This window comes from Pangasianodon hypophthalmus, chromosome 30 (genome assembly GCF_027358585.1).
Source record: "Pangasianodon hypophthalmus isolate fPanHyp1 chromosome 30, fPanHyp1.pri, whole genome shotgun sequence".
NCBI lineage: Eukaryota > Metazoa > Chordata > Actinopteri > Siluriformes > Pangasiidae > Pangasianodon > Pangasianodon hypophthalmus.
In genome coordinates, this window is record NC_069739.1 from 549,750 (window position 1) to 562,249 (window position 12,500).

Consider the following 12,500-nt stretch of genomic DNA (forward strand, 5'->3'; position numbering starts at 1 on the left):
ATTTGTCCGAGTCCGTCCGTCCGTCCGTGTATAAATATATAAAGCGGAAAGTGTGGGATGTTTACATGTGTGCAAAAATCAGACACGTGACGTCACAACATTAACTTTTCAAACAAGATCATATCAGAGTTAAACAGTTAACTAGTTATAAACTTAAATAATAATAATAATAATAGTAATAATAATAATAATAATAATAATAATAATAGTAATGATGATGATGATGATGGTGTGAGCCTGTAGGTGTGTGTCTGATGTTTGCTCAGGTCTGATTTCAGCTGATTAGACAGAGTTTATATCTTACTCGTCCTCTCTGAGTAAGTTCTCCTCGGTGATGGGTTTGATATCGGACATGTTGTCAGTGTCAGTGCAGTTATCTGTGAAACACAGGCTGAGTTTCTGCTGGAAGTCCTGCAGCAGGTCCTCCGCGGTGCTCCAGCTGCTCTCCGCCCCGGCCACAGAGCTCCTCTCCCCGGCCACAGAGCTCCTCTCCCCGGCCACAGAGCTCCTCTCCCCGGCCACAGAGCTCTCCACCCCGGAGCACAAAGCTGAGAATTCCCGCTCAGGCCCCGGCTCCCCCGGCTCCGAGCTCTCCGGCTCCGGCGTGTCTTCCGTGGCCGCTGTAAACTCGTTAAAGTCCTGCCAGTCTTCATCACACTGAGCCGACAGAGCCGCCATGGCTCCCCGCGGGACTCCTGAGAGAGTTTCACCGGACAGGCAGCTCCTCTCACCGGCCACGACTCACTCCGAGATCCGGTGACGAAAACACGGCGCTCTTCCGCCTCCCGTCAGCTATTACGCACCGTGCGTCGCTACGTCACGCCCCCGTGCGTCGTGACGCTAGTGCGTAAACGCAATGGCGTACACTCTGAAGAATCCAAAATGGCTGAATGGCTAGTGTGTAGATTTAGACTTTATGCTAAGTCTTATTTATTATATTTATATTTATTATTAGTTATTTTATTTAGGATTTATGGTTTGTATTTTTATATCAGTTTTATATGTTCTGTTCTGTGTGCTGAGAAAATGTGATATTTGTAAAATAAATAAATAAACCAAATAACTCTTCTACACTAACACATCATTGTTTTTATGGCTGTTTACTTATATTTCTTATATTTCTTTTGATATTTCTTTTGAGTTTTAGTCTGTGATTATGTTTTGGATCTGTATATCATTATACGCAACACTGAATGTGTTTTTTTTTTTCCAAAGCATTTGGAAAAAGATTTCAGAAAATATTTTTTTGGTGATTGTAGTAGTGATTAGAGTGAAAACTAGCGGCTATCTTTACTGAATACATTTCTGATTACCAGTAAACTATGATAAACGTTTTAAAACTAGATTGGTACTTCCTGCACTTTGCAAAGTTAGCATGTTTATAAGATTGCACATGAATCAGTAATGAATCAGTAGTGACTCAGTAATGGATCAGTAATGAATCAGTAATGAATCAATAGTTAATCAGTAATGAATCAGTAATGAATCAGTAGTGACTCAGTAATGGATCAGTAGTTAATCAGTAATGAATCAGTAGTGACTCAGTAATGGATCAGTAGTTAATCAGTAATGAATCAGTAGTTAATCAGTAATGAATCAGTAATGAATCACAAATGAATAAAACCTGAGAACCTTTGGATTTTTGGTCGCGGCTAGCGCAACATTCAACCACCAAAGATCAGCCTGGTTTTGTTCATCACAATATCTATTCTTTTTCCACCCACTTTGTTTATGTACTACTTATTTGATTATTATTGCCTGTCTCATTCGGGAAGTCATTAGCATGGCGCATGTCGTTTTTCAAAACCCTGAAAGCTTTATTGAAAATATGCCTAGCGAACACATCTCCTACACAACAATACAAAACAGTACAGTCACATGTGAAATAACAGAGTTAACACATAAAGGAGTCACTCAAATCATTTCCCCAAATCACTCAATCACTCACACACACACACACACACACACACACACGCACACTCCTACACTCTATTCACCACAATGTAAGGCCTTATGGGAAGCCAAACAGGTCACAGGAGAAGTTGCATAAAGCTCAGGTGGGATTCAGATGACGGAGACACACCACCTTCTTTGAGGATTTATGATTAAATGTTTTTTTCTGTTTTTTTCCATTGGCATCGTGTTAAGAATCCAAACTTCCGCACGATGATCGTAGACTTGGAAGTGCGTAACTCCTACACCCCTCACTCACGTGTGAGCTGCTGCACGTATAAACAGCTTCGTTCGCCATTTTGTGATTAAAAACAAGCTTAAGTAGTTTAATGCAGAAATCCATTCTGGGTATGTTATGATATTCACTAACACACATCTCTTAGTCCGAAGAGCAGTGGTTTAAAAAAAAAAAAAAAAAAAAAAAAAAAAAAAAGACTTGTGGGCGGGGCTAAAAGTAGCATGGGTGGAGTTTAGTGTAGCAGCTTATTTGATGTAGACGTTGAGAAGCTACATCCCAAATTCCATTAAAGATGTCTTTTACTTCATCAACCAAGAAAATAGCACTTATGCAAAGAATTTCATTGTAAGGTGGAGCTAATGTAAAAATGGGCGTGGCTTAAACAGTCAAACCGAGGTGAAAATACCTCTTATCCAATCCCATTCAGACCCTTTGGGGAAAAAAAAAAAAAAACACATCTCTCCTTCTGTACAGGCTGTAAAACTGTTTAAAGTACAAAACCTCTGTGTTTTTTATTTCGTTAAATGGCACATACAGGAAGAAAAATATCACATCCAAACCCGACATATTGCCTCGGAGCGTCTCGTTCCGCTCTGCTCACTCCATAGTGCACTTAGAAGTCGTCAAGTAATGTTAATTAAAAAATGATATGAATGCAACAAAGCAAAAAAAAGTAAGAAAAATGATAAATGTTAATGTTAAATCATAATAAAATTAATAACGAGGAGACGATTTGGCTGGTTATAGTTTAATATGATAATACAGGGATAAAGGATTAACCAAAAAAAAAAACAAAAAACAAACCAAAGAAAAAAAAAATATAACCCCAAAAAAGTAACAAAAAATGTCATAAAAACAGAAAAGTCATTACTATCAGTCCATAGTAAATATTGTTTCTTTCCAAAAAAAAAGGGGGGGATTGAAAGCTCTAAACTCAGTGAATAAAAAAATTACTGCCTGAAAAATGTCTTTATGTACCTAAAGGTAAACACAGCGAGCCAACAGCGTGAAAATTCAAACAAACTAACACTTTTCTGACGTTAGAAGTTTCCAGCATGTTGGCAGATTTCACCAAAACCAGCGTTTATGGCAGAAATATCACAATGGCTGAAATACGATCGGATATGTAGTGCAAAATGACAAATTCCCCTTTACACTGCTCCAACGCTGGAACTCAAAAAGGGGCGGGGCTTTTCTGTGAAATGCCTTTTTTTTTGGGGCGGGGCTTTGCTGCATAGGTCATAAATGAGGAAGCATTCCTCAAACAAAGGGGCGGGGCAACTGTCTGAACCATGCCTGTTCACTAGAACTGGTGAAGAGAGGGCGGAGCTTTGTATAAAATTTGGGGCGGGGCTTTGTTGCATAGGTCATGAATGAGATTATGTTCTAGAAAAGAAACACCTTTATTTAAATTTGTCCATAAAGTGATTAAAGGGGCGTGGCTTTTGAGTTTTGATTGGTCTATAAAAGGGGCCTGGGGGCGGGGCTTTGCAGACTTGTTCAAAAGAGGCGTGGTAGAATTCCTTGGGGGCGGGGCTTTGCTGCATAGGTCATAAGTGAGGAAGCATTCCAGAAACAGGGACACAGATTAGAGAGATTTAAAAGGCGGAGCCATTTGACAAATTAGAATTTGTGGGCGGAGCTTTGCTGCATAGATCGTATATAAGAAGAGGCTCCAGGAACTTCAATGCAGACTACACAGGAAGTGCACTGGGTCCAATCAGAAGCCAGCGTGGTGACCGTGGTAGTCCCGCCCCCTCTTGAGGTCATAGCCTTTGCTGATTGGCTGAAATCACTCACACCTTATTGACACGCCAGAATGAAATGGAAAAAGTTTTAATCATTAAATATTGGGTAGCTTTTGCTAATGCTAGCTCATTTGCTAATTACTAAGCTAGCTAGTGTGACGACTTAGCACAGAAGGATGTTAGCTAAACAAATAGTTAGCTAAATAGCAGGTTAGCTGGCTAGCGTTACGCTGAAAAGTGCTTTTAGTATATCTGAACATAAATGGGGCGTTCTGTGATGACATCACAGGAATGGCCACACCCACCACAGTGGGCGTGTCCACTGACAGTCGAAGGGTCACAGTAGATGTGGGTTTATTATTTTGCACTTCCACCCCCTCTTCACAGGTACAGCTGTTTTAAATCTTATATTTTTAAGCCAAGAAAAAAAAATGTCCAAAAAAAAAAGAAGAAAAAAAAACAACAGCCCTCATTTTTATTAATTTTTTTTTTTTTTTTTAAAACAATAACATTACAAAAACGGAGTCTTTTTTTTTTTTTGTTCCACAGATGAAGGTCTCAGCGGGGCTCTGAATCAGATTAAAACTATTCCTCCTCCTCATCTTCCTCCACACACACACACACACACACGCACACACGCACACACGCACACACGCACACACGCACACACACGGTTCGTCAAACCAAAACCGCAACCACCAACTAGTAACCTTTGACCCCTGACCCTGTCAGAGCTGAAGGAATCAGGGAAAGAAAAGATGGATGGATGGAGGGATGAGAGAGTGAGAAGGAGGTGTAACCAAATAAACTGCTTGAGTTAGTAAATAATGTTTTAAAAGAACTAAAGAACAGTTATTGTGTGTGTGATGAATGAGTGAAGAGAAAGTGAGACTATTTATTTTTTTTTTTACCCCTTCTTCCCTCCATCTCTCGTTTTCCTAACGATCAGAAAATCGGCACGTTTGTTGGGTTGCCACGGAGACAGCTTCGGTCGCCGTGACGATTTTGAGCTCCCGAACACTTACTCTCACACACACACACACACACACACACACACACACACACACACACACTCTCACTCACTCACTCACACACACACACACACACACGCTGATACTCTGTATTGTCTGTTCTGCTTTTGTTCGTTTGTTCTTGACGTGGAATCGGTTCTTTAGATATTTTTGATTGTTTCTCCAAAATGGACTTCATCATCAACTGTCCATGTTACTGCAGTTCTCTGTGGAGAGACAGACAGACAGAGAGTGAGACAGAGAGAGAGAGAGAGAGAGAGTGAGACAGAGAGAGAGAGAGAGAGAGAGAGAGAGAGTGAGACAGAGAAAGAGACAGAGAGAGAGAGAGAGAGAGAGTGAGACAGAGAAAGAGAGAAAGACAGATAGACAGAGAAGAGAAGTGCGTGACGGAGAGGAAACGACAGAGACACAGATATAAATAGAGACAGAGACTGGAAGAGACATATATAGACAGAAAAGAGACAGAAAGGGAGACAGGGTGAAAGAGACAGACAGAAAGAAAGAAACAATATTTTAAAAAATATTTTAGTTTAAATGTAGTTCACAGAGAGAAAGCGAAAGAAGTAAAGAGAAGAAAACTAAAGAGACAGACAAAAAAAATAAAAAATTTTTTTTTTTATAATTTAGTTCACAGAGAGAGAAAGAGAGAGACAGAAAGACACAAAGAGAGAGAAAAAGAGAGAGAAATAGACAGAAAGAAATAGACAGAGAGACAGACACAGAGAGAGACACAGAAAGAGAGAGAGAGAGAGAGAGAGAGAGATTTCAGTGTAACTGCTCCAGATGTTAGTGCATACTGTTCGAGCATTACCATTGAGAGTGTCCACTTCCTGTGTGTGGAGGAAGGGGGCGGGGCCCCACACTCGAACCGTGCCGTCGTCTGAAGCGCTGGCCATCAGGCTCGGCACACAGGGGTTCCAGCTAACACAGTTCACGGTGCGAGTGTGTCCCGTTAGCTCAGCTATGGGCAGCTCGCTACGCTTGTGCCAAATATACACCTTATGATCTGAGACACACACACACACACACACACACACACACACACACACACACACAGGTTAATAACTATTAATAATAAGTGGATTGTATATGTAATACAGGTTATTAAAGATGAAACATGCGGGGCTGTGAACTGGCTGATCAGATCATTTAAACAGGAAGTATATTAACTGATCATGTTGTTTTACACAAAAAAAAAAAAAAAAAAAAAAAGATGTTGACGTTTCATTTAAACTGAAATCATTCCGGCTAATGACTTTGTTTAAGCCAGAGTTAGCCGAGTGTTCATCAAGTTAAAACCAAACGACCGACTGATCGTTTCATTAAACTAAAAAAAAAACCAACAAAAAACAGAATGGCTAATTTTTTTCTTTAAACCAAAAGCACATTGGCCGATTGTTGCTTCAGACATTAAAGTCAGACTGTCAGATCGTTATGTAAAACCGAAAGACGACTGGCCGATCGCTCCGTAAATCCGAAAGACGACTGGCCGATCGTTACGTAAAACCGAAAGACGACTGGCCGATCGTTGCGTCAAACCGAAAGACGACTGGCCGTTCGTTACGTCAAACCGAAAGACGACTGGCCGTTCGTTACGTCAAACCGAAAGACGGCTGGCCGATCGTTACGTCAAACCGAAAGACGACTGGCCGATCGCTCCGTAAATCCGAAAGACGGCTGGCCGATCGCTCCGTAAATCCGAAAGACGGCTGGCCGATCGCTCCGTAAATCCGAAAGACGGCTGGCCGATCGCTCCGTAAAACCGAAAGACGGCTGGCCGATCGCTCCGTAAATCCGAAAGACGACTGGCCGATCGCTCCGTAAATCCGAAAGACGACTGGCCGATCGCTCCGTAAAACCGAAAGACGACTGGCCGATCGTTACGTCAAACCGAAAGACGACTGGCCGATCGTTACGTAAATCCGAAAGATGACTGGCCGATCGCTCCGTAAATCCGAAAGACGACTGGCCGATTGCTCCGTAAAACCGAAAGACGACTGGCCGATCGTTACGTCAAACCGAAAGACGACTGGCCGATCGCTGCGTAAAACCGAAAGACGACTGGCCGATCGTTACGTAAAACCGAAAGACGACTGGCTGATCGTTACGCTAAAACGAAAGACGACTGGCCGATCGTTACGTAAAACCGAAAGACGACTGGCCGATCGTTGCGTTAAACCGAAAGACGACTGGCCGATCGTTGCGTTAAACCGAAAGACGACTGGCCGATCGTTGCGTTAAACCGAAAGACGACTGGACGATCGTTGCGTTAAACCGAAAGACGACTGGCCGATCGTTGCGTTAAACCGAAAGACGACTGGCCGATCGTTGCGTTAAACCGAAAGACGACTGGCCGATCGTTGCGTTAAACCGAAAGACGACTGGCCGATCGCTACGCTAAACCGAAAGACGACTGGCCGATCGCTCCGCTAAACCAGAACCATACCGGATGATCATTTTGTTAAACAAAATAAACAAACAAATAAATAACTAAAATCAAAGTCATGATAGTTGCATTAATCCAAAATTAGGCCAGTGACTGCGTCACTAAACATAAAGCTGACGGTTTCTGATTCTCTCTACAAACGTTGTGTACTTTTCCAATATTTTGCAGAACCTCCGCTCTGTACCTTCACTGCCGCTGGCGATGAAGTCCTCGTTATGGCCGCCGAAGCAGGAGTGGATGGTGTAGAAGCCCTGCGTCACTCCCTGATACTTCCTCACCAACACACGGTCCTGCAGGTCCCAGAGATGGACTCCCTGTAGCGAGAACCGAGAGAGATCATAAACACACACACACACACACACACACACACAAACCACTGATGTTTCAAAAAAAAAAAACAACACAACCCCTATTATCTCCAATTAACGCTCACCTGAGTTGCTACATTTAACAAAGCTAATCGTCCGTTCTTAGAAACGGTGAAAGACATGATAGGATGATCCTCCTGAACTCTGCATGAAAGAAAAACACAATCAGATTTCATCAAATATCCAACACTGCTATCCTTTTTAACTTTATCTTTAACAGGTGCAGTGTTTATCTTCAGAAGAACTCGGAGACCTTTGTTCTTTAATCGCTACAGACATTAACGTTATGATGATGATGATGATGATGATTACATGTTTCTGTCGGTCAGGTCCTCGAAGTTGTAGGCGCGGATTCGTTGGTGTGTATCGGAGGCCAAAACCGTTCGGCCGTCGCTCACACACCATAAACACTGAACCCGCACTCCTTCCCACGAGTCCACCAGGTTACCGTCCAGATCCTGAGACAGAAAGACATTAAACCCAGCAGGGACACACGCTCAGAGAAACATACAGAGCCGTAAAGATAAACAGGTGAAGGACGGTGAAAGTAACTCACGCATTGATAGAACTGTCCCCGCTGTCCTCCCGTAACGAATCGCTTGCCGTCGGGGTTCCAGGCGACGCTGGTCAGACTGTCCTCATGAGACTGACTCATTTTCGTACGCAGTTCACCTGTCTGAACACCAGGGGGCGACAACACTCACCTTTAACATGACACACTACAACTATATGAACATCAACAGTAGCAGTGTAGCACCTTTACAGGTAGCGTCACCTGCAGCACACAATGCATTCTGAGGTGAGCTTACGTGAAGCACAAGTAGTGATTACTGAACACCTGGGCTGGATTTATCTGAACAGGTAACAATTATTGAACACCTGAAGGTTACTTTGAAGACAGGTAAGGGCATAGAACACCTGGAGGAGTAACCTGACCTTGACCCCTGTCAGCTGTCTAACTATAGACCAATATCAAACCTCCCCTTTATCTCCAAGATCCTAGAAAAGGTTGTAGCACACAGTTGTATGTTTCAGCAAAGCCAAATGACAGACACCAGCTTAATAAAGTTGAGGAATGTGTAAAAGACATTTGACACTGGATGCTTATTAACTTTCTCTTACTTAATTCAGAAGTACTTGTACTAGGACCACATGCAGCTAGAAGTAAGCTTTTGTTACCTCTAGGTTGGATTATTGTAATGCCTTACTGTCTGGATGTTCCAGTAGGAGAATAAACAAGCTCCAGTTAGTCCAGAATGCAGCAGTGAGAGTCCTTACTAGAACCAGAAGATATGACCACATCACCCCTATCTTATCCACACTGCATTGGCTCCCAATCAAATTTCACATTGATTATAAAATACTACTATTGACCTATAAAGCACTAAATGGTCTCAAGCCACAGTACCTGAGCGAACTTTTGGTCTTTTATGATCCGCCACGCCTACTCAGATCAAAAGGTGCAGGCTATTTGTTGGTACCTCGAATAGTGTCTGGAGGGTTCACAGGCATAGAGTGTTGTGGTGAACTGGGATGTTTGGATGCTGTCGCCCCCCCACTCTCACACGTTCACTCAGGTGTGTTGACGGTGGAGAGGCTGCTGCTTTATGTCCCAGGACTCCCTCATGTCTGTGTTAGCTTCTGGCTCTCCCTTTTAGTTATGCTGTTATAGCTAGTCTTGCTGGAGTCCCTGCTTGCTCTCTGCATGCAAAGTACTTTGGTCTTTAACCATTAGAGGACAAAAGCTCACATAACAATCTCTTCCCCTCTCTCTCTCTCTCTCTCTCTCTCTCTCTCTCTCTCTCCGTCCAGCTACACATGCTACTCCTGAGATATCAGTGATCCTGACCCCTCCTGCTCTCTGGACCTGCCTGATCCATCCTGATGCCCTACTTCTGGTTGGAGGTCTCATCTCTTGAAAATCACACATGGGCAGCCTAAAGATCAATGAGATTACTGAGGGTGGTTCCACTGAGAAACCATGAAGATGGCTTTGGACTTCGGATTGCTCTGATAGCTTTAGGGCTGCAATTCCCACAAACAATTTTGCACTCAAATCTCCATCATTGAACAGTGGACAACTTCAACAAAACAGACTTCATGTGAAAACTATAATGCACTATTTGTCCATGTAGTACACAGTTATAGAAGGGAATGATTCATACTTGCAGAAGCAGAGCTACCTGGAGACAGGTAGGGCAAGAGTCCATATGGGGTGGAATTATCCGGAGAACAGGTAATGTTTATTGACCACCTAAAAGTGGAGTTACCTGGAGGACTGGTAGGGGAATAATCTTCTTGAGGTCAGAGTTACCTGGATGAACTGTAAACAACCTGGAGAAGTAACAAAATAGTGCTTCTGGGAGTATAGATACCTGGAGGGCAGGTAGGGGCATATACCATATGGAGACGTAACAATATAATACCTGTATAGGTAAAGTTGCCTGGAGGGCAGGCATTGTTATATACCATGTGGAGACATAACCATATAATGCCTGTACAGGTAGAGTTACCTGGAGGACAGGTAACTATGTAGAGTATATGGAGCCAGAGTTACCTGGGCAGGCAGAAATGTACGAGTAATGTAGACTTAGATGAAGAAATAATGCCTCTGGGAGTTTTCTGAAGAACAGGTAGGGGAATAATCTGTTTGAGGTCAGAGTTACCTGGAGGGAGGACAAGTAGGGGTATATACCAGGGGAGATGTAACAATATAATGCCTCTATAAGTGGAGTTACCTGGAGGACAGGTAGGGGTATACACCATGTGGAGACATGACAATATAATTCCTGTATAGACGGAGTTACCTGGAGGACAGGTAGGGGTATACACCATGTGGAGACATGACAATATAATTCCTGTATAGACGGAGTTACCTGGAGGACAGGTTGCAGAATAAAGCCCCGAGAGACTGAGTTACCTGTACATTCCAGAGCCAGAGTTCTGAGCAGTCGTCTGGGCCGCAGGCGATGAGGTACATGTCATCAGGACTCCAGGCCAGGTAAGACACTCCGTACGCGTGACCTTCCAACGTCCTCCACAACTTCAGCTGGTGTGTGTCCTGTTACAGAGCGGACAGGAGAACACAGTCAGTGCTGGACACGCCTTAGTGACGGATCACGGAGACTGACGGAACAGGTGAGTACGGACCGGGTCCACCTGCCACACGATCACGGTGGTGTCTTTTGATCCGGTGGCGAGTTTGGTGCCGTCGTTGGAGAACTTGCAGAACCAAACCTCGTTACAGTGTTCGGTCAGAATCTGCTGAGTGTAACATGGGAACTGCTTCCTGAACGGCAAAGACACAGAGACACACAAGAGACAGGAAATGAGCACTAGCATGCGACAGGTGAGCGTCCATTTTATACACGGCGGCCAATAAAACGTCAGCGACGTTTACTCAAGTCTACAATTTAAGTATAACTCCGTAAAGAAGCGACAACGATCGTGATCGTCTTGATCCTACGGCGCGATTCTTCAGTTCTCCGCTCACAACTTTAGTTCCTACCTTCATTTAGTTCCCTTTTACTATCTGACGCAAAGACGGAAGAAAAACTTAGCAGTGGTTTTATCTTCTCCTGCCATGTTAGATGTTTATAGAGACGTTAGGAGGAAAAATAAAGCTTGGAAGGAAGCAGCAGAGATCGTTGGTGTCTTTGATGAGTTCACGTAGCTAGTAGAGTTAGCTCGCTTTGCTGATCTGATCTAAGAACGAAGCCGAGAGCGTAACACGTAAATCACACACACGTGATCTTCACGCTGATTTGTGCGCTATTTAATTCGTGTTCAGTATTTACAGTACTCTGTGCAAAAGTCTTAGTCACATGCAAAGAAATGCTGTAGAGTAAAGACGCCTTCAAAAATAATGAAATTAAATGTTTCTACATTTAAAAAAATCCTATAAAGAGCAGTAAACAGTAATAAATGAAACAAAGTCAGTATTTAATGTGACGATTCTTCACTTTAAATAAAATAAAGCAGTGTCTGAGGTGCAGTGTGTGCAGTTTTATAAGGAAATGAGCTGGAAGTGTTACTGAGCATCTTGCAGAAGCAGCCACAGTTCTTCTGGAGACTTTGACTGTCGACTCGCTTCTTATTTCTGCAGCGAAACCCAGCAGCCTTCATTATGTTTTTATCTGAAAAGTGTCTCTTATGGAATCTGCTGCTTTCTTTACTGACATACAAACATTTTTCTGTAACGTTTCATTTTGTGCTGGAAAACTAATGTTTGGAATCTAAAATGGTTTTGTACTGAATCAATAATGTAGAAGTCAGAAAATAAACATCTATAACAAAGTCTGTATAAAAAAAAAAAAATAAAAAAAATAAATTATAGGGTGCCGAGACTTTTGCACAGGACTGTATATACACATATGTATTTTATGTATATGTATTTTATGTATATGTTTTTAAAAATATATTGGACAGGCCACGCCCACAAGCGACTTTACATATATACATATATGTGTGTGTGTGTGTGAGAGTGTGAGTGTGTGTGTGTGTGTGTGTGAGAGAGTGAGTGAGTGTATGTGTGTGTGTGTGTGTGTGTGTGTGTGTGTGAGTGTGTGTGTGTGTGTGTGTGTGTGTGTACCTGCTGCACACGTGGTCCAGCAGCAGTGAAACAGAGTCGAGGTTGTTGTCCGTCTTGGTGTTGTGATAAAGGCAGCGGTCTCTCTGTAACTCCACGGCCTGACGCAGGAGTGTGTGTAACCTCCG

General features: G+C 42.9%; 2 protein-coding genes across 2 annotated transcripts in view; both read right to left on the minus strand.

Annotated features, from left to right (window-relative positions):
* fez2b (fasciculation and elongation protein zeta 2b) overlaps window positions 1-845 on the minus strand; it is a 10,144-nt gene extending 9,299 nt beyond the window's left edge. The window contains exon 1 of the mRNA XM_034301917.2: window positions 305-845. Coding sequence (XP_034157808.2) covers window positions 305-678 — 374 coding nt within the window. The 5' untranslated portion in view covers window positions 679-845. The remainder of the gene's footprint in view (window positions 1-304) is intronic.
* Window positions 846-4,395: 3,550 nt separating this feature from the next.
* The window catches only part of wdr26b (WD repeat domain 26b), a 14,115-nt gene continuing 6,010 nt past the window's right edge, over window positions 4,396-12,500 (minus strand). The window contains exons 6-14 of the mRNA XM_034301916.2: window positions 12,376-12,500; window positions 10,935-11,073; window positions 10,705-10,845; window positions 8,341-8,460; window positions 8,097-8,242; window positions 7,850-7,928; window positions 7,601-7,730; window positions 5,782-5,976; window positions 4,396-5,176 (exon numbers count right to left, since the gene is read on the minus strand). The exon at window positions 12,376-12,500 is cut by the window's right edge and continues 32 nt beyond it. Coding sequence (XP_034157807.1) covers window positions 5,151-5,176; window positions 5,782-5,976; window positions 7,601-7,730; window positions 7,850-7,928; window positions 8,097-8,242; window positions 8,341-8,460; window positions 10,705-10,845; window positions 10,935-11,073; window positions 12,376-12,500 — 1,101 coding nt within the window. The 3' untranslated portion in view covers window positions 4,396-5,150. The remainder of the gene's footprint in view (window positions 5,177-5,781; window positions 5,977-7,600; window positions 7,731-7,849; window positions 7,929-8,096; window positions 8,243-8,340; window positions 8,461-10,704; window positions 10,846-10,934; window positions 11,074-12,375) is intronic.